The following is a 22,245-nucleotide window of genomic DNA, read 5'->3' on the forward strand; positions in this document are numbered from 1 at the left end:
GGGACATATTTCTCCATAATGACGGATATTTTGTTTTCTTGGCAAGCAAACGTTCCTTCCTGCTTCTGTTGCGAGACGCAACAGGCAAACCGGGCAAACGTGATTAACCCTTCGTAGTCACACATGGGTCATTTTGACCCGCGCTCAAGTTTGAAGCTAAATATCGGTAAGTGCTTGGCTTAAAATGGGGCTTGGACTGTCATCTACCAAGAGTTTGAAGTATTCTCTATAAGTAGAGACCGTTAGTCATTTGACTAAAGCGTCAGTGTTTATATGACAGCGGTTGCGAAAACATCGTGCACGAATGCGGGTCACATTGACCCGTAGTTGGACTAGCACGTAATTTTAGTTTTAAAAAATCGGATTTTTTTATTGTGCTTAAACAAGCGTCTGAACCGTAAGTGTGACTGTGGCACCTGCGATATATTTTTTTCCATTGTTTTTATAATATTAACGGTTTATTATTATAAAACGGTTAAAACGGTTGCACTGACTAAATGACTTTTTTGTCGTTTTATAACGAAAGAACAATAATACTTATGTTTTTGTGTACTCAGGATATCCATAATAATAATAAAACACACTATTTTCTGATAAATCCACATTTTTTTCACTCCAAAATCGGGCCTCTTCATATGCCGGAATAAATACCTTTTTTGAAACGCGCACTAGAGGACTATTTTTTTTTCTTAAAGTGTCGTATCTTAGGAGTATAACCTGCAAATTTTATTTAAAAAAATTAAAAAATTAAAAAATTAAAAAGTTATGATTTTTTAAGTAAAAAAGCTACTTTTTTACGCATGTACTCGTTCACGATTTTTTTTCAACATGTTGCCATTTGATCTCACAAAATCGCAGTTGTTTTATATTCTAGAATGTTCAAGGTATGTTCCAGAATTATTTGAACCCGATCGGACCGATATCATTAAAATGGCAACCATTCAAAATCGACTGGGTCAATATGACCCAGTATGACTAACACGGGATTCTACAGAAGTGTGACTACGAAGGGTTAAAAAATGCTCGATTTGAAAAACTGAGACTATTTTGCGATCGTGCGTAACGATCACGAAGTCGTGTCTACGACGTACAACGTATACCTTTTTTTCACAAATCATGGAATAAAAAAAATCGAGGCTCTAACTCTAAAATTTTCGTTTTGCATGTAGTCTACGTGCGTCGGCACTACAAGTGCGATTGTTGGTCCATCCGGTCCATCGCGCGGGGGTACATCGTCCCACGCAGATCTACGCGAATTTTTGTGAAAGTAAAGGACCCGAGCGCGAAGAATTCAGCCGGCACACGCGTGACCGGTAAATCACGTTTGGCACACTGACTCGATTTTACGCGCGAACGACCTCCTGGCAACCCCATGGAGGATGACGTTAACGCTCGCGTGTTGCGTTAATGGAGATCATAGAGATCGGCGAGAAAAATGGCAGTGGAAAATAATCGCGACCTGGACGGCTCGTTATTATACACACGCGCGGTATTATTCCTCGCAATCGCTATACGCGCCGTGGGAAGGTGTCTGTCGTGCGAAGAGGATGTGCGCGGCGCTAACGAGTCTCTTTCTCCTTATTGCGAGACATTTCGTCGACCTCCAACCATAACGAAGTGCCAAATTACGCGAGGCATTCTCGTGCCCTAGCTCCGCCCATTATCCTGTATTTTCATATTTTTCCCTCCTAAAATAGATACAATTAAATTCTGTCCCGGCGCGTGATAAACAGTGCGAAAGAGTTTTCTAGAGTTTCCGCGCTAATATCTCACGTGCTAAGTTTTAAATATAATAATCTCGCTTACAAAATCTGTGAGTAAAAGGACGTCCTGTGCGCGCCTAAGCAAACCGGGTATCCGCTCGTACACGATGTTAACTAGCGGATTAATTACCGCGCACGCTCAAATGATAATGCCTCGTGGACGTGGAAATCAAATTAGCATATCGTGGAGATAGTCATCTCATCGCTATAATCCAGCGATTATATTCTATGGAGACTGAACGTCTAATATCCTGCATCCCGTAACGTTGCCCGCGGGGCATCCCGTAACGTTGACCTTCTTTCTCAGCCTTCGCGCGCTTCAAGATACCTACCTATGTTACAGCTTTCCGATAGCTGACCGCGGCACGATATCGATACACGTTATCTAATCAACCCGCGTTATCAACTCGCGATCCGCGCTATAGGGCATCCTACGAGCTGTTCCAGAATCGTCTCCCGTCTCAGACCGGAGAATCGTAATACGAATTCGCTCTTTCGAGCTCTTGGTCTCTCGAGGATAGCCGGGAAGTGAATTTTTTTTCTCGGAGAGAATTTATTTTGCGGAACGATATCAATATCCTTCCCCGCCCGCGTGCGTATGCATAATTCCCTTCCTTCCTGCGTCACGAAGCGCAATTTACGAGGCACTCCGGAAACTTCTCGCAGGATGCGCACATCAGCATGCACACTCGTCCTTCCGTACGGAATCGCAGAGTCGAGCCTCCTTCCCTCGCTGATCCTCGGGAGGGGTTGGAAATCTCGTCTCGCGATGACTTCGCGTTTTATCCTTCTTGCTCAAACTCCATTTATTCGCGCACCGAACAAAATTGGCAGCTCTCACGGCGCAGCGATGACGGCATCTCGTTAATCGCTCGGGCCAGATGTACTAAGCCAGATTCGCACGTCTCGGGAGATATTACTTCCGCTTAATTCCCGACGTCCACGCAGCGGCACGTTAATGGAAAAAGACGATGTGAAATTGCCGTGAAAATCCGTGCAAAAACCACGCGACAGTTCCGCTCGCTTTCCTCGCGATCTCGTCCCGTTTATCGCGAGACCACTTTTTCCCAATTAAGCCACGAAGGTGAAACAGACGGAACGGCCGGCTATAGAATGGCCTTGAGCGACGAGATCGATTCGACACGTAGATTAGAGAAGATTCAACTTCCGTTTAGTTCTCTCGCGCGCGTTGCTCCTGTTATAACTCTGTTAATTCTATCGTAATAAGATTAGCGTTATAGGAGAATAACTTGCTGCGCCTAAGTATGGCTCGCTGGACCGGCAGCATTACCCCGTCGACAGAACAAGATCGATCTTATAAAAGCTGACAAAGATAAAAGATATCGCGCAACAATACCGGTTACATCTTACATCTTAATAGAACGAACACGGGATAATAATCGATAATTATGTGTGAAATAGCCAAGGCCGGTCGTTCTTTCGACGATCGAAAGTACCGAGGTACTTTCACTCGGCTTCCGCTGGTATAACATTGTCGAAAGAGCACATCCGGTGCACCTTCTCGTCTAGTTTTTTAGCCGCAAAAGAAGGATGACGAATGAACTTTCGGAATATCGCGAGCTGTCAACGATCGGACAGTCTGCTTCGATAGGTGTGATCGTTCTACGATATCAGATAACGCAGCTTCAGAGCTGCAACTTTAGAAGTTTGCGCTCTTAGTTCTCGTGTCTTTCCCGAGGCGTAAGTACGGTAAAAGGCCGTGACGCCAACTATCTTGCGGCTGTATCCCGGGGGCTGAAACTCAAGTCAGAGAGCTGGAAAGTGTGCGATTAGACGGCAACATGAGGACGGATATACTCTCGCCCATATTGAATTTCCTTCACCGTGTAGATCTCCTAGTTTCTGTTTTGTGCAACAGAATTGCGTGCGCCGCGCCGATATTTCTGGCTCGCTCGACCACCTGTGTAGCTCGTCGAGCCTCTAGAACTCTAGATTGATTCTTCTATACCGAATGTATCGTGTGTACTTTTTCGCTCATAAATGTATATCGCTCAAGAACGACAATAATGTACAGCTATTCAGTTATTATTACAGCGGTAGTCGTTACCGTACACTGTGTCGAACCGGTTAGGAACTTCGCTTTAGCTTGGTGAACGGCAGTGCAAAGAGCCTGACCTATTGACTTGGCGAGTGCACTTGAGGACCACCCAGCGATAAAAATGTCGGCTATATAGGAATATAAATATTTGACGAGTCGATTGCAGGCGCGAGAATATTTCAAAGTTTTATGTAAAATATGGATTTTTTCAATTATCTTACTTTATACTTTCGGATTAATCAAATCACGATAGATATCGCAAAATATATGTAATTGATTGTTTAAGTTCGTGCTAGTTCGTGCAGTTCTAAAAATCGGAAGATTTAGAATTTTAGAATCCCCCTCTTTTTTCTTCCGCGCGTTTCACGCGTTTCCGCTCGAAATTCCATACGTGTACTTTCGTGTTACTCTCTTTCAGCGCGCTTTCGACGACGTCGTTGAACCTCGCGCGCCTCACGTGTCGCTCGAATATTTTACGCTTGGTCCGAAACAATGATGGGAACACGGCCCACGGGATCCTTTAACGCCGCGAGTGCGCTGGCAAGCTCCAGTTACCGGTTCGGCGAAAAAGACGACGAGAAAGGAAGGAGAGACCCAGCGAGCGAGCGAGCAGGCGGACGCGCGGACGGGCGGGCGCGTGCATGAATGGCATTGTGCTACCACGATTCAACTGGGACAGATATTCGAATCTCGTATGTCACGCCGTCTTTCCACCCACGCGTATGTACTCGTACCTACCGTCGCATCGACATGCGCTTTAATTATCGAATTAGCGATATTATCGCTCGAGAAGCGCGAAAGTCAGAGAAAAACTCATCCGGTAACCTGCACATCTCGACTACTGCGACGAGATCGAGTCTGACCTTTAACTTCGACGTGGAATCCCTTCCCTTAGCGACGTGATTATCGAATCGATAATAATTAAATCCTGCTGTCGTTATTTATTTATTTATTTATAAATAGGATTTATAGAGATCCCTTTATTACACATAATATAATAATAATTATATAATATCAACAAAGGGCACAGAATAAAATGCTGAAAAGAAGAACATGAGATTAACAATTTTACAATTTACACAGTATAATGCAAATAAGATCTAATAAAGACAGTAAAATAATAATCGTTTAAAAATAAAAGAGCTAAGAGATGTTTGAAAAAAGTCCATGCAATCGGAGAATTCGTTCGCCAGCATATCCCATTCAGGGGTTTAAATTTACCATAGAAAGTACGATGCAATTCTTCGTAAAAAATTAAATTGTAAGAGACCTGACCGGAATATGTAATTTTACGCGATCCAATAAGTCAGAGCAAGTAATACGCTTATTAATCATTTCTCGAGAGAGTAGGTAACTTTGTCGCTCTCAGTTTCCCACCCTTGTTTCATTTCATGCGATATATGGGCGATATCGCAGAAGGCGTGGTGCAACGGGCTAATAAACCGGTATCGAGACACGTAGGCGGAAGAGTTTGTCTAACGAAGCGAACACGGCGAAACCAAAAGTCGGAAACGACGTTCCAATGGTTCGACTCGACTCGAGCGGAAGAATTCGCCGCGGAGTCCTCCGCGGGTTCCGCGTGGACGTGTGCGGGAAGCCGCGCGCCGTGATATTTCGACTGGAATATGACCCGGCGACCTCGGAATAGAATCTAAATCTCCCTCGCCAGCTACTTTCTCCTGAGAATATGTTCCGGGCGAAACGTTATTAATCTCTTCATCGGGACTGACGGGCGGCGCGGCGCGGGGACGAAGGGAAAAGAGAGGCGAAAAAAATGAGGGCCTATTGTTGCAGTGCGCAGGTGCATCGACTTGACCTTTCGGGCGCATAAGGAAAGTGCAAGCTCCGAAACGTTGCTCGCCAAGTTATCCGGCGCGGCTGTCGGATGCGTTACCTCGCGCGGAACGAGTTTCGCGTATCGATAACGGCTCGCCGAACGCTCTAATTTGGCTGTCCACGGACCGTCCTTTTTCACCGATAGCATTCGCCGTTCCGAACGTATAATTTATCCACGTCCGCGCAAACTCGTCGCAAACGACGAAAAGAAAAGAGAAGAAAAATATTAAATACTATTACGCAAGCTCTCTCCGGCATAAAAATAAGACTTTCACCAGGAGCGGGCGTAATAACGAATCGAGAATCGTTATCGCGGGGGTTCCCAGCAGCTCGCGAACAAGGATCCCGCGGGGGTTTAATCGCGGCGGTGGCGTCGGCGATTGATATTCACTCGCGAGCGTCGGGCCCCCCTTAAACAAGTCACGCCGAGTAATGAAGTCTCGCGAGCGTAACGACGAGAACGATGAGCTTGTCGATTCGCTTCTACCGTGACCCCGCGAACCCGTGACTCGCGACGAGGCGCCGGTTTCCGCGTCTACAGAGCGCGAAGAGGGACGAAGCGGTTTCTGGACGTGGTATATACGAAATCCTCTGTCATCGATTTCTCGCGTACCACTTTTCCTGCACGCACATATACGCATATGCATATACGGACTGTATTATGCGTTTCCTTCACCGGCGAGCATCGTACCGCGAGAACGGCTTTGTTACTAATAACTAAGGCTTAAGGGTCAACGGAACACGTCGGAAATTTATCATCGCTCGCTTCTCTCGCATATCGCTCGTGCGATGCCTCGCCGTAACGGTTGGCTTACTACTGACCGTGTCATTAAGTCGCTGTAGCGGCGAAACGTCAAAAACGAAAGAATAGAATTTCTTTTTTTTGGGGGGGGGGGGACTTGCCGATCGCGATGCGGCAGTAATGAGTGAGTAATGAGGACACTGGGCCGATGTTTTCGGAGATTATTGCAGCGCTAGGTTGAATCTGATTGCGGATTCATTAAACACAATGGAGTCCACGGATTCGCTCGAAAGCGATCAGATAGGATACGAAATGTATAAACGATTTACGAACTGCGATAACGTTACGGGATTTTTTGATCTGCGTGAACATCCGTGAAGCGAATCAGACGTCACCCTCAAATCGTTTCTGAAACCTTTTATTGCACTTTTTGCAATGTTTTAAAAGCTCCTGTTCTTTTGACAACCCTTTGTGTAAAATAAGTCCAGATGACAGTTCAGGGAAAGCTTACATCACACGCTACAAATGTACATTAATATTCTTACGCTCATTTTTCAATGCGTATAACGTTCACCGTGGACAGTGAACGTGTCAAGCAACATCGGATAAAGCTTTTACACACGCCGAGAGTTGCCAATCGCTGTATTCGCTATTATGTCCAAGTGGATCAAGGTTTTGTCGACTATTAACGTAACGTAACTAAACGTTGATACACAGGAACGGCGCGGCTTAATCGCTATTATTCGTCCGGTTGCTCCGGATTAATTAATATTACTGCCTCGACACAATGGAACAACGATGGTGGCTGGTCTTAACGAAAAAAAACTTGCCCGTCATCCTTCGAGCTGTTGTTAACGAAGCAAATTTCACAACTCGGCTTTCGTTGTTCCAATCGTTTACGAAAAAGGCGAGCTTACGCGATCTATCCGAATTTTCAGCGGGCGATAAGCACGATGACTTTCCTTATTCATCACCCGTCAGATTACCCTGTCTCGTCAACCTACAGCCCCCATTTCTCTCGGTGGGAAGATACGCGCGCGCGACGAAAGATCTCTGCAGAAGTGGGACACCTTCTCTTATCGCGCCGGAGCATCCCACGAACGACGGGAACGAGCCAGGTAGAAAGGCAGAAGGGAAAGGATGAGGACTCCAGAGTGAGAGTACCGGAGAAGCACTTAGGGGAGCTAAGTGCTCCCAAGAGAGGGAATGGCGAAAGATTTGATTTATCGCGCTCTCCGTCGGAATAATCAGAGAATAAACGTTTCTTTACAATAGATTTAGTGTTATTCTCCCAAGGGTCAATGCTCCCCCCCCCCCTTTCTGTTTTCGATGGGGCCGAACTTGGTCCAAGCTGATTGCTAGTGTCATCCAGGTGTCATCCATTGCGCTTAGACGCTTATTGGAAATTCAAAACTACTACTGGAAAGTGGCCGGGTAGTGAAGTGAGACCCCTTCGGTACCCCCTCGATCGGAACGGGGATGAGGAGAGACGGGGAGGAGGAGGTGGGCAAAAGTTGGGCCCAGAAGCGTAAGAAAGGTAGGGGGGGGGGGGAGACGAGAGCGAGAAAGGAGGGAGCCAGGGAGGTGGATTACCGCTCGGTGGGCACACGTCGTTTCGATCGGGCTGGCTACCACGGATCCACAGAAGACCGGCTGCCTCCGACGGAACCGGTTGTGTGTCGGAAAGGGCAACGACGGGTACTGGCAGGTCTCATCACGAGCGAGCCATGAGCGGGCAGAGCGTGGACATGGTCTGGGACCCGCAGACTCAGACCAACTCGTTAGAGGGCTGGGATTATTCTATCGAGCTCGCGTACCTTAAAAGCCTTAAGGGATCCTCCTCCGAAAGTAGTAAGTACGCGCGAAACGTAAGAGGAGACGATTGGAATGCGGGTGGAAAAAATACTGTCGATTGACGATACTATCGATAACGTTAACGTGTGGTGTTGTGGTCAAGAAGATGGTGTTTAGTACGGAAGAAGTGATAACGTTAGGAGAGATGGCAGATTATTGCGATCTTTATCACGTGGCGGATTAAACCTGTCGTGACCGAAGAGGGTGGAAGAGGTATCTCCACTCCACCGAAAGGTCGATTCGATAAAGGCAGCTATATCGACGGGTCTGTTTTATCGCGCAGATGTGTACGCGTTCAATTGTATCTCTTCAGTTCTGAAATTGCTGCAATCTGGAAAGGGTTTTGCGGCAGTTTCGCGCCGTGCTTGCGTCGCATTAAGAAGTCAACTTCGTCCGTGAACTTCACGGATCACGTTGCTTCACCGCGACATCGAGTACCGCGAAACGGTAGCTCGGCGGTCGTTTGCTCGCCACGAAGGTCCTTGGCCCTAGCCGGTGTCAGAATGAGGGAGTGCCGCGAGCGTGAACCAGGGCGTTCGCGCTCGCTCGGCAGGCAGCAACTTGCAGCCGCCGCTCAGCAGGTTCCACGATTAATTATTATTCGGAGCGAGCCTGAGTCGACATCGATTCCGTCAACGTAGATATTCCTTCGAATTCCCTCGGGTTCACCGACATCGCGATAGCGATCCGGAATCGAAATTATTACTACAGATTCATGCTTCGATCCTCATTCCCCTGCGCGGATCTCTATCAGAGGTTCAATTAGTTAATTTACTCCAATAGATTAAAAACAAAGAATATGCTCGCGATGAGTAGGATTATTCCTGATCGAGGTAAAAGAAGATGCAAAAATACGTCTTACGTTTTGCGCAGATCTACAGTTGGCGGCGGAGCTCGGCAAGACCCTCCTGGAACGGAATAAGGAGCTGGAGAACATCATCAAGTTGCACCAAGCTACTGTGGAGGAGCAAACACAAGAAATCGAGGTTACTATAAATCTTGCAGTAATTTTTTCGCGAGTAATTCTTACAATTTGAACGATATTAGTATTGCTCACGGCAAACCGATTACCCTGCGGTTCTTCTCTGATAATTTTACTAATAGCTTCCGTATAGCATTTTTGTAATAAACAGCGACAATCGCGGGGCACGGCAAGAAAATTCGAGTCGCGAACGATTTGCGGAATCGCTCAACCTCGAAATTGCACTGTCCGATGAATACGCATGTTATTTGTTCGTTCCGCAGTATATGAAAAAGCAGACTGCCGCCCTGAGAGAGGTGAACAATACGCGGCTGAAAGTCTACGAGCAGCTGGAAGTCAGCGTGCAGGATCTGGAACGTGCGAATCATCACCTGGTGATCGAAAACACGAGCGATAAGAAGCTGATCAAGAGGTAGGCGCGTTATCTTTCTTTGCTTCTTTTTCGAACGCCGTTTCTTCGATTGGCGAAGCGTCCTCAAATAGAGAGAAAAAAAAGGAGAGAAAAATTGGCACTCTCATTCGAAAGAAAGATACCGCTTGATATTCCAGATAAGATTTTGCTACAAGTACCGCGAAAAAGTGCCGGCCTAACGAGGTCTGTTATTATATCTTGTTAGCTCCGTATTGTATTGGCTATGTGAACCGTTGTTAGCTCACCTTTCTAAATGCATAATTCATATATATATGCACTATCCAATACAATTAAAGTTCATGGAAAGTTATTAAGTATTATTTTCCTATTTAACACTATCCCAATCTCCCTAATGGAATCTATTTCTCCCGGACAACAAGCCTTTTTGTTATTGTAACGATATACCGCGTGTCCATGAAATTCTATCGGGATTTCGGGTCAATGTGCTTTTCGAGCGGATTGAAATTCGGGCTAAACGTCTTGCGTTTTGACTCATCGCGCCGCGGTTGACCCGAAATTCCGGAGAAATTTCGCGCTGCGCATTTCTCCAAGCGAGGCGACATTTCGAACAGATGTCCGACCATCGGAGAAATTGCGATACGCAAAACGTTCCGCAATAACGAGACTCCTACTGATAATCATATAACGATTTGCACGCGACCAGCCAATCCATGACTATCGAGAATCTGGAAATAAGATGCGAGGAGCTACAGAAGAAGATTGACGACTTGACCGAACGACTGCGCCAGCATGCCGCAAGCCCGTCTAGAAATAATGTGCAACAGCAGCATCATCAACAGCAACAACTGCATCAGCAACAGAGTACCGATTGGGAAACTTCGGATACGCAAGGTGGCAGCGAGAAACAAGTATGTATAGTTTGAGTATTTTATGTAACATATCACTGTTCGCTCCTTCCGAGTCTTTATGAGGAAGAGACTTGATGCTTTTTTCTTGTTTCCAGAGAGCTGCCCCGAGCTCGCCGAAATCCTCCCAAGAGATGACTGAGACGACCGCGGCAAACGACGAAGAGATGACCGAGTTGCTGAAGCAGTTGCAGGACGCTCGCAATCAAAGGGCTAGGGAGCAGAAGAAGGTCTCCGAGCTCAGTCAACAGCTGACCACTTTGTTACAGGAGAACAGCGCATTGGAGGAGCAATTAACGGAGTGGCGTAACAAGGCGCAAGATGTGAAGAGTCTGCAAGAGGAGATTAGCACCTTGGAGGAAGTCAGGTACGAGCGTTCTCATTTCTTCATTTTCCTTTCTTGAACGTAAATCGCCTAGTTCTCCACATACATAATTAAAAGCTACATTGCGAGAAAAGGTCAACCGTAATGTAAATAAAAGTGAATTAAAAGTTGCACGTTGTTGGACTCATTGACAAGAAATTTTGCACGGTAATATCAGCATGACAATATTTGTGAAACGAGCGAAATGGTTTTTATTATAGACGGGGTCAATTGTGCGGGCGTTGTTTGCGCGGCATGGACACGAGGACGCACGACGAACTCTCCATAATGCTGGATCAGGAAGAGTACGATGACATAAGTATGGCTGAGTCGTTAATCAGTGAGAGTCAGCGAGACTCCGAATTGACTGTGCAGGTATTTCCTCTTTTTTTTCTAACATTTGATTCAACTTTACGAACCGCTGGTTTATTAGTAAATCTACAGTTTGCATGAACCGAGTCTCTCTTGTGCTCGAGTCTGTCGCTACAATGCTTCTTTTGATTTCAGTTATGCTCGCCTAGAATAGTAATTATCTTTTATCTGCTTTAGGAAGTGACAAACTTCGCAAAATCCAAGCCAAAGACAGTACGTAAATGGCATAGTTCGTTGTTATGGAGGATATTTGCTTATACGAAAGTGCCGTTGTTGTTATTTCATTTTTCCGAAGCGATCGTTTATATTAGAGCCCATTTTATTATTCCGATAATGCTCGCGCCTTTTCAAATACCGTTGTTCATTTTCCGCAAAATGTCTCTGGTTGTTCTTAAGCTTTGGCTGTTCAAACAAAGTTCTGAAAAATCAAAGATTCTTTAATCAAAGATTTTTTTTATTTTGACTTTCGAAAACGATTTTTAATACACAATTAGCTCTTTGCTATTATGTATAATTAATACTAACATTCGATTACTTTCAATTTGTACGATTATACCTTAAAATAACGTGCAAATTTAGATAATATATTAATAACATATGCGTGTTATTCTTATTTTATCTAATTTTATCTTATTAAAAAGTCAACTTCTATTAAAGAAATTTAATTATCTATTGGAGCGTAAAGTGCCTTTCTAATGAATATTAAGACATTTATGATGTCTAAAATACTGCGTCAAATTGACTACTTAATTCCCAAAGATTATTAAGACTGTGTCCATTTCTCGGCAACATTAAGAATCTAGGATAAGTAAACATTTGTGCTTGCTGTTGTTCTAAGCATGATAATTCTTGTTATTGGAATTGCTGCGTCTAGTCCAATTATTTTAACTGATAATTTTGTACAATGTATATATAAGTGCCAGATTTATAAGATATCTTAAATAAAACACATTTTCTCTGGAACTTTTTGCAATCTTTAATATCCTATAAATCTGGCAGGTCCTTTGCCCTTCTGCTTCCAGTTATCCTCCATTTCTGCGCAACGTCCGTATAATTACTACATCTAACGTAAATTGAAACGAAGAAATAAGTAAAAGTTGCGTATAATGTTTTATACTAACATAAAAATTATACGTGACCTTATTATGAGATTTTAGATTTGTTGTAGTAACATTTGAACGCTGATCGCTTTTCTCGTACATATAATTCCTGCAATTAAATATTCATATTAATTGTAAATGAATTTCGTCGTATACCCATTTTCGTAATTTTAACTGCACACACGTTAATTGCCTGCACACAGGATACAGGCAGCAAGAACGAAGGTACCGACGAACTGGACAGCGCGAATCCTTATCGAGTCTTGGTAGAGAAGTATCAGGCCTTGTTGGAGGTGCAGAGACATTGTCAGCCCCGTCGTAAGGATGTCACACCCGCGACGTGTATGTCGTTGCAGGAGGAGCTGGAGATGTCCGGGGAGTTTAACAATTTTTATCCTGCTGCTTCCGAGGTCGAGGCTGCCACAGCTCCGGAATCAACCAAGACCGCCTTGCGAACCAAACCTGAGAACGCCGGGAAAAAACCTTTCTCGGCCACTCCCACTGATTTCTCCGAAGCCGAAACGTCGTCTTCAGGCTTCTCGGACGAGACCAGCAACAAGGCGACGCAGACGGACGACAGACCGTCGGGTTCATTCCTATGCTCCATCGCCGACGGTGAGGACTGCAAGTTTAGCATTTACGACGACAACAGTCCATTTGAAAGCAGGTTCCGCAAAACGCCTGAGTACCGACAGCTCTTCAGTGAGATCTTCAGCGTTCTGAAACGGGCGGCCGAAGCGAAGGACGAGGGCGAGAAGCTACCGTTGCTGGACGATCCCGCCCCATCGCAGACGAAGTACGACGCGTCGTTACAGGAAGATTTGCAGAGCGAAGCGACGGACGACAATCAAAGCGTCATGTCCTCCATGGTATCGTCGGTGGTCTCAGAACCGGTCTTCAGGGTGCAGTCTGCTAGCCCGGCCAATCCGAAGGACAGCCAGCAATCCGGCAAGTCCAGCAACACCGCCGTGAATCAGCAACCCGGAAAAGACGCAAGCTGCAGAATGGATTACGTGTCTCTTAATTTGCGCGTCCGCAAGAAGTCCGCGGCGAAGAAGAACTTCGCTAAGAAGGCGGCGCAGTGCAACGACCGATCAACCACGCCGGACATCATTCCCACGACGAATCCGAAACTCGTACCAGCCAAACCTAACGGCGGGGGCCGAAGGAGATTCAGACCGTTCAACCCTGCCGAGCACGAGCACTCCGGTGCATGGAACGGTCAGCACAATGTATATCCGAATCGGTCGAGAGATAACAAGAAGTTATACGGCCTGACGCGTGGCCCAGCCGAGCAGCAGCAGCAACAACAACAACAACAGCAGCAGCAGCAGCAGCAGCATAACAATTTCGAGTACAAGGATTTCAAACCCAGCACCGCGTCGGAGGAGGTGGCTCGGCTGAAGCGATTGGAGATGTCTTATGCAGAGGTTCTTCGCACGCCTAACAACAAATCCAGAGCCAACAATCATCATCATCATCATCATCATTACCGTAGGAATTAAACGGGACGAATGGATGGGTGGAGCGAAGCACGTACAAGATGTAGAGTTTTATATTTGAATTTTGATTGTATCCCGACTAGAATAGAGAGATCTCACGAGCTAATCTGCATCATTCATCCCGCGATGAGACCCAGTATTGTTTTGTACTTTCTTGTAAATATTCGACGACGCGGATATACGTGTAGCGGCATGATTCTAGGCACTAATTAACACGTCCGCGTTAGCTTTAAGTTTGAACATTTCGTATCTTACTGTATATCCCTTTCCTTCCACGCGGTAAACATACAACGGCGAGTATTGACTCCCCTGTGGTACCGTCGTTAGTCGTTACGGAGAGGAGAACAATTTCTTCATGTGCCATTTACTCTCCGTGTCAAAATACCAACTTCCGACTCTAAAATTTGCACTGCTCTTCGATAACGTATATTTTCTCCTCGAGGAAGTGACTCTTAGTGCATGTCAGCAGCAGCATGCGTGGTGTGTTAACTTTTGTATTTTATAGGTATAAATATTGTGATGATGTACGTATAAATAAATGAATTCTTTATCGTATTAAGTCGCTCTTCCCTCTTTCGCGCTCTCTCGTAATTATTATATGAGAGTAAAACCGATCCTCAATGAGCCAATTAATATATCCACTACTTGCTCTTGCGCAAGTTTTGTCATAAGAGTGTGAAACTTGTCCAACATATAGACATACACAGAATATAATCTTTGAAATTTAAAAATATAAAGGTCACGTACATATAAAAGCTAAACAAGTTATATTTACGGTACGTATGCGCGAACGGTCATTACGACTATCACTGAAATATCTATAATCTATATCATATCTTAAAAAGAATATCACGGTTGCTGGATGGGTATCATTTTATTCGGACATATTAAATGTACAAGAAGCAACTTACATCTGATATTTTACGCGGTTTCGCGAGCATATTATTTTAATGTAAGTTTCTCTCTATATTTTAACACCAGAACGCCTGAATTCTTTCTATTATCTTCAATATCGAAGGATAGCTCGCGACCTCTAATATTTCAGACTCATATAACTTATTACACTTAACAGTAATGTTGTGTGTAACTAAAAAGCGCATAAAATATAAGAGGAGACGTTTATCTCTAAAAATAATGAAAATAATTCACAAGCGTTCCAGTGTTATTGTCCGTACAAACGGCATATAAACTAAAGATAATGAGTGATATAAGTTTATTAATACAATTACACCTGGGAATTGGAGTTGCGCATATTGTATGCGCGTTCTGTGTTTTGTCGTTTCTCCGTTCGCCTTCCTAAGAATAATCTGCATAATGTCCGTTACACATACATACAAGACATTTCTTTTCTTCATATTGATTTATATCAAAATGGGTACGTTCGATTAAGAATCGTCGAATAATGCGCGATGCACCGCTCCTAAACTTGGTTGTACATAACTCGAGCTGATACTACGTCTCGACCTGTAGAAAAGAAATTGCGTCGTAAAAAAAGGAGCACATCGGCTGCCTATAAACGACGATATTTCAAGGCAACTATTTTAAGACTCTGAATTAGTTTCAGCCATAGTAGAATGACGTTAGATGTGAGAAATTCCACATAATGATTTCATGTGACACTGATACAAATAAATAAATTTATGCTGCTTTTGACTTTCATGTACCATCACACAATTTAGCATATAAAATAGGTTCATAAAATATGCCATAAATGTGTGCCTGATATATATGGTAATAGACAATTTTTACTACTTACTCCGTGAGAGATCGGACGGCTGGTCCAGTTGGATTATTTTTTGGTCGTGGATTAACGAGAAGACATTTCATTGGATGGCCGTCTAATTGTCGATTATGATAAGTTTCAACTGCTTTAGTCGCATCCTTCAGTGTTTTATAAATTACTTCCGCTGTACCTGGACGTACTAGTCTCGATACGAGCAGTTCTCCAACATCTTCGAATAATTCCTACAGGATGCAAAAATATATATATATATATATATATATATATTTATCAACAGTTTACAGCGAGAACTTTCAGAAATAAATTTTCTTTATCTTACTGCACCTTGATATCTTCTTGTGTGACATTGGCTTGCAAGTTGGATACCACAATTCGATAGCCGTTTGATTGCGCCGACGAACTGGAACTTGCTTTCGGCCGCGACAAAACGCCCATTGTTCTTGTCTTATTCGGGGAAGAAGAATCGAGACGTGATTTAACTCCTACTTCTCGAAGATTTCTGGAATCGTAGTACTTGGAATCTGCTGTTTCTTCTGCTACAATTGTCCTATAACCAAAATTATAAAAAGTCCGTTTACATTGATCAGTTAATGTTTTAATATTCTGTGAATATATATTTACCTTGACTTTGTGCCGAAACTCCAGTCTTCTTTATAAGGAGGTGAAACAGTCTTTGACTACAATACAGAAAAAGTTATACAAATTAAACTGATCAAAAATTATACAAATTTCGCATAAAAGGTAACGAAATTATTTACCATCGCAGAGCGCGCAACCAGTTTGTAATCTCTTTGCCTTTCTCGTTCCTTCTCTATCTCAGATTTTCGAGCTTGAATCCTAGTTACATTAGTATTTCTGGACTTTACCCAGGTGTAAGGAGAAATCGGATTAATGCTGAATACAGGAGGTGGAGGTGGGGGTGTTGGGGCGTACTCGTTACTCACAGTCCTCCTCAATGAAGGCGACTCCGTCAAATAATCTAAAAGAATAAGCTAACATGAGTACTTTCTTTAACAAATACTATTACAATGATTGCCAATAAGACATTTTGAAATCAAGAGACACGGTAGTGTCTCGCGCCAAGTACACGCGGAGCGAGACCGAACCGTGACTCTTTTACGCGACGCGACGGGTTGCGAGTACCCGAGATGTTGAGATCTCGATAACGAGTGAACGGATCAAGTTCTAAGTAGGCTTGATCGATATATACTTTACTAGAAATATATATAATCAAGGATTTTTTTTATGTCAAATCGAATCGAATCGAATTTTATTTTCTACGAATTCAAGTCAAATCGACAAAATTTTATCTGAATCAAAACGAATCGAATAAAATCAAATCAAATTAAAAATATAATTTTTAATTAACAATATAATTATTATTAGATTGAATTTTAACACGTAGATAATAGAACATTTTGATGTGGAAAAATAATATTGATAAATTCTTTTTAAGGCAAAAAACATTTAAATATTTAGATAATATAAAACTAATAAAATGTACTCTATTTAATATCGCAGTAACTGGAACAATTAGATAAAAAATCATAAATTATTAAAGTATTCTAATGTAGTATTGAACATTATCCGATTATACATGGTGTTTCCTAAGTAAGTATAAAAAATTGAAGGGAATATTCCGTGGCTTATTTTAGGAAGAAAAGGTCCTATAAACATATGTCTTAAACTGCTTTGTTTTCAAAATACAGTGTCGAAGATGCACACTGCTAGTGGATCTAAAAATGTTTTATTGGTACTGGAAAATGGTTCTTAATACCACATGTACGCATATCAAATTTAAGTAAAATATCTTTAAACGTTTTCCAAATTTTCGAAATCTTCATATTTTTTTCACAACTTTGACACCCTGTATTTTGAAAACGGAGCAGTTTAGGGCATATGTTTATAAAATCTTTTTTTCTTAAATTAAGCCACGGAATATCTTCTTCAATTTTTTGTACTTAGGAAACACCCTGTATACATAGAATATATATACAAGGTGTCCCATTTTAAATAAAGCATTTTAATTCATCTCTTTTGTAACTCATTATAGACAAAAATGCTTCAGGAAAAAATTGTTTGGCTCGAAGGGGGACACATGATTCCATGTCATCATTTTCAAGAAATTTCAAAGGCAACTAATTTCTTAAATGGAACTTGAGTTTTTCCTTGAGATAAAGGTTGTAGATCTCGTTGAGACGTTTTCAAAACTATAATAAAGCTCTCTTTCGTTAAAAATTTTCTGAAATATTTTAAATTTTGTAATAATATTTTTAATATAAAAAATAAAATATTTCGTAAAGTATATTCACTTTGCGATGACTTTACCTTGATTCATTTTTATACATAGAATAATGAAAGGAATCGAATAATATTAATTTTTACACTTGCAATTTAGCAAAATTGAATGCGTCTACAAAATGCAATCAAATTTAAAAAAAAAATTTTTTACAATTGATTTTTTTCATTATTCTACGTATAAAAGTATCAAGATAAAGTCATCGAAAAGTGAATATTTTTTACGAAATATTTCATTTTATATTAAAAATATTATGACAAAATTTAAAATATCTCAGGAAATTCTTAAAGAAAGAGGGCTTTATTATAGTGTTTTGAAAACATCTCGACAAGATCTACAACTTTTATCTAAAGAAAAAATCAAGTTTTATTTAAGAAATTAGTCGCCTTTTAAAGTTCTTGAAAACGATCTACGATCATGGCTCACATTGGAACCATGTGTCCCCCTTCAAGCCAAACAACTTTTGTTTGAAGCATTTTTGTCTATGATGTTACAGAAAAGATATCAAAATGCACTATTTAAAATAGGACACCTTGTATGTAGTTTACTTTATTAATAGCTTAATATTTTTTTACGCATATTCAAACTTTTACTTACAATTTAACAGGGTCACAGGACATATCAAAAATTAGAAATAAACTTTTTGACTGCTACTTAATTGCTCAGTGAGCGGTTGTAATACTAAATGCACTCACTGAATGCACCTAATATGACCACACTGTTTTGCTTATTAACAGGAAATCTGACTTTATAAAATTGACAATATATATGATTTGTATTCGAATCATCTATATTCAAAAATTTCGAATAGTTCAAATTTGAATCACAGAAATTTGAATTCCAATAAATACATCAATGTCTCTACCCTTACGTACCATCAGTATAATCCATACTCATATCTCCTAAGTAATGAGGCTCAGAGAAAGACGGTCTATATCCCACTGCTCTCGTGGGAGGCGGTATATAATTGTTTGGAATATTTGGTGGTAAGACATGCTGCATCAAATGTGGCACTTTGTTCGTCGACAATGAGAGTCTACCGTTTCGGCCAGTCTTGCGTGAAATTCCTGAAAGGGGGTCTATTTTCTTGTAATGAGACGCACGAATCTTGTCTAATTTGAGTCGCGCATCGCTCTGCTTTGCTATCTCGGCGAGCTTGTCCCTGGCATCAGTGAGCTTCTCCCGATTCTTCTGTATTATCTTAAACCGTGCATCCGTGATTATCTGCGAGCCACGTCCTCTCACGGAACCGTTTGCTCGTGCTCCTCTGCTGATGCCTCTGCGTATCCTGTACAATCGTACAACATAAGTTTTCTGATTTTTGTTTGGTTTATAAATACTAAAGGAAAAACGATTGCGGGAAGACTAGCAAACGCGTTTTGTTACATAGCATCTAGAAATCGCGGAATATGTTTCCGTCAGAGGCAAGCCGTGCAGACATAATACTGTGCAGTCACTAGAGAGGTAAAATTAGCAAGTTTTATTCCGGAGCTATTCAGTTGGAGTAAACTAGCGCTGCAAATACACCCGCGCGCGCTAGTTTACTCCAACTTCGCGGCGACGGGATTATCGTAAACGAGGTGATCTGAACGAGAACTCCAAAGAGGATTTTCGCGCACAGACTTCTCTCAATAAAGGAAAGCGCGATCGCGTCAAGGTTATAAACGTATAACGCGAGCGTAAAGTTATCGTGAGAATTCCGTTGCAATTAGCAATTTGCTGAATTTGCCTTACCCTCCTCTGCCTCTCATTCCCAACGATTTCGACTTTTTAATTATATCATCTAGGCTTAGGCCCATATCAGCCATAACTAGACAATTCCAGTACGCGAAGCACGGGCACTGAAAACCAGTCAAAAACCGAATTTGAAGAACTGCAATTTCAGATTAAGGCTGAGTTTCCACTGAGCGCGTCACGCGTCGCGTTATCCATCGCGACCAATCAAAACATCTTACTTTATTACATTATTTGTGACGGAATGTTCAGATTGGTTAACGACAGACGACGCGACGCGTGAGTTAGTAAACTTTGCTCTGATTGGTCAAATTTCAATTCAATCTCAATCTCAATCCGTAGTCTGATACGGGGATAAAAATGAGTGGGGACTCAATTAGCGTCGTCAATTGGCTGATTTAAAATAAAATATCTGATTGGCTGGTTCAGTGGAAAAACTCCAGGCACCGGGGACTGTGAGTGGCCAATCACAACGTAGTCAAACGAAACGCTCCCCGTAAAAATATGTAGAAGTTATCAAATAACCGTGAAGTGATAATGTAAATAGTTGCCGTTGTTTTCAAAATCCTTAAAAAATTGACAAATTATCAGGGAACCTATTACGTATCTTGAAATTAGGTGAAAATGCGAAAAGTGAACAGATTTACTACATTTTGACCAATGAAATCGTAAATACTCTAGTAAATTCTTTGACTTTTAGCATTTTTACCTAATGAAAAGACACGTAATAAATTCCCAGGGGGTTTATTACGGTTCTTGAAACCAGGTGAAAATTACAAAAGCGAGGAAATTCACTAGAGTATGTATGATTCCATTGGTCGAAATCTAGTAAATCTGTTCACTTTTGTAATTTTTACCTTGTTTCAAGAACCGTAATCGACCTCCAGGAGGTCGATTCTGGGGGTCGATTCTGTATCTTGGGACGAGGTGAAAATTACAAAAGTGAGGAAATTCACTAGAGAATCTACAATTTCATTTGTCAAAATCTAGTAAATCTGTTCATTTTTGTAATTTTCACCTCGTCTCAAAATACAGAATCGACCCCCTGTATCTTGGGACGAGGTAAAAATTACAAAAATGAAGAAATTCGCTAGAAAATCTACAATTTCATTTGTCGAAATCTAGTAAATCTGTTCACTTTTGTAATTTTTACCTCGTTTCAAGAACCGTAATCGACCTCCAGGAGGTCGATTCTGGGGGTCGATTCTGTATCTTGGGACGAGGTGAAAATTACAAAAGTGAGGAAATTCACTAGAAAATCTACAATTTCATTTGTTGAAATCTAGTAAATCTGTTCACACTTTTGTAATTTTCACCTCGTCCCAAGATACAGAATCGACCCCCTGTATCTTGGGACGAGGTAAAAATTACAAAAATGAAGAAATTCGCTAGAGAATCTACAATTTCATTTGTCGAAATCTAGTAAATCTGTTTACTTTTGTAATTTTCACCTCGTCTCAAAATACAGAATCGACCTCCAGGAAACAATCCGATAAAGCTTATTCTACAATGGATGCAAAACGCAAAATGTTAGCCACACATTGTGTCGCGACAGCCAATCAAAAACGTCAATGGGTATTATTGACACTTCTGATTGGCTGTCGCGACAACGTTGCGGCTAGCATTTTGCGTTTTGCGTCTATTGTAGAATAGGCTTTAGGTCGGGTCTGCAATGGCTGCGTTTTGCCAAACCTTTGCTTAGCTAAGCGCAAAGTAGCAATTAAGGCCGGTATTCATAGTCGGTTCTTATATTTAAGACCATCTTAAGTACAATCTTAAGATGTTATTAACGAATTACAGAGCCGTATTAGCATCTTAAGATATTACTTAAGACGGTCTTGAAATAAGATCTGATTATGACCGGTATTTATAAGAGCCGTCTTAAGTAATATCTTAAGATGCTAATACGGGTCTGTGATTGGTTAATGACATATCTTAAGATTGTACTTAAGATGGTCTTAAATATAAGAACCGACTATGAATACCGGCCTAAAGGCCAATTTCACCAACCGCACGGTTAGCTTAACCGACGGTTAAAGTTAGCAGTGACCGCTGTTACACGGCGCCGTTAATCGGGTTTAATAACATCGGTAGTACTTAGACTAGCCAATCACACTAATTCTTTAGAAGAAGGGAATAGCTGTGATTTGCCAGCCTAAGAACTACCGATGTTATTAAACCCGATTAAGGGTCGGCAGGAGACACGGTGGAGACCTCTGTCGGGTTGGCTTAGCTGCGACTTGCTGCGAGTCCGTATTTTATTTATTATAAATTTTTAAGAGCAAAAATGCAAAATCGAGCTCTTTACCTCCCTGTATTATTATATAAAGAGTATATAAAAAAAAAATTCACGAATCTATGTAACTTATTTTATGAGAAATCTGGATATTACGAATCCGTAATTCGTAATATCCATATTTCTCATAAAATAAGTTACATAGATTCGTGAATTTTTTTTTATATACTCTTTATATAATAATGCAGGGAGGTAAAGAGCCCGATTTTGCATTTTTTGCTCTTAAAAATTTATAATAAATAAAATAGGAGTTAAAGTGCAGTTTAACGTGCACTTAGTGCATAAAGTGCACCTGAGTGTACCTGAGTTTGCCTGGGTCTCCT

General features: G+C 41.8%; 2 protein-coding genes across 5 annotated transcripts in view; one reads left to right on the top strand and one right to left on the bottom strand.

Moving 5' to 3' along the window:
- Centrocortin (uncharacterized) overlaps positions 1-15,499 on the top strand; it is a 31,933-nt gene extending 16,434 nt beyond the window's left edge. For 2 of the 3 annotated variants that reach the window (XM_071718209.1, XM_071718208.1), the window contains exons 2-8: positions 9,128-9,240; positions 9,500-9,648; positions 10,313-10,517; positions 10,613-10,881; positions 11,100-11,253; positions 11,428-11,463; positions 12,554-15,499. In XM_071718209.1, coding sequence (XP_071574310.1) covers positions 9,128-9,240; positions 9,500-9,648; positions 10,313-10,517; positions 10,613-10,881; positions 11,100-11,253; positions 11,428-11,463; positions 12,554-13,855 — 2,228 coding nt within the window. In that variant the 3' untranslated portion in view covers positions 13,856-15,499. The remainder of the gene's footprint in view (positions 1-9,127; positions 9,241-9,499; positions 9,649-10,312; positions 10,518-10,612; positions 10,882-11,099; positions 11,254-11,427; positions 11,464-12,553) is intronic. The other variant, XM_071718210.1, reaches the window with a different exon arrangement.
- LOC139779740 (uncharacterized) lies at positions 14,708-19,778 on the bottom strand. Of its 2 annotated transcripts, none has more exons than XM_071718211.1 (7): positions 19,627-19,778; positions 18,768-19,180; positions 16,352-16,572; positions 16,215-16,270; positions 15,918-16,140; positions 15,609-15,817; positions 14,708-15,316 (listed from the first exon to the last, which is right to left on the bottom strand). In XM_071718211.1, exons 1-7 carry the CDS (start codon positions 19,698-19,700, stop codon positions 15,238-15,240), a joined length of 1,275 nt encoding a protein of 424 aa, XP_071574312.1. In that variant the 5' UTR covers positions 19,701-19,778; the 3' UTR covers positions 14,708-15,237. The 2 variants fall into 2 exon arrangements, with proteins under 2 accessions (XP_071574312.1, XP_071574313.1); XM_071718212.1 differs by lacking the exon at positions 19,627-19,778 and adding an exon at positions 19,279-19,299.
- Positions 19,779-22,245: the final 2,467 nt, after the last annotated feature.

Source organism: Temnothorax nylanderi, unplaced genomic scaffold (assembly GCF_030848795.1).
Source record: "Temnothorax nylanderi isolate EJ_2023f unplaced genomic scaffold, tnyl_v1.0 TNYL_tig0239_pilon, whole genome shotgun sequence".
NCBI classification, from domain to species: Eukaryota; Metazoa; Arthropoda; class Insecta; order Hymenoptera; family Formicidae; genus Temnothorax; species Temnothorax nylanderi.

Coding starts and splice junctions, on each gene's coding strand:
- LOC139779740 (XM_071718211.1), bottom strand. CDS start 19,700: ATGGCTGATATGGGCCTAAGCCTAGATGATATAATTAAAAAGTCGAAA. Junction 16,271..16,351: donor TGGTTGCGCGCTCTGCGATG/GTAAATAATTTC, acceptor TCTGTATTGTAG/TCAAAGACTGTTTCACCTCC. Junction 16,141..16,214: donor AGTTTCGGCACAAAGTCAAG/GTAAATATATAT, acceptor TTTTGGTTATAG/GACAATTGTAGCAGAAGAAA.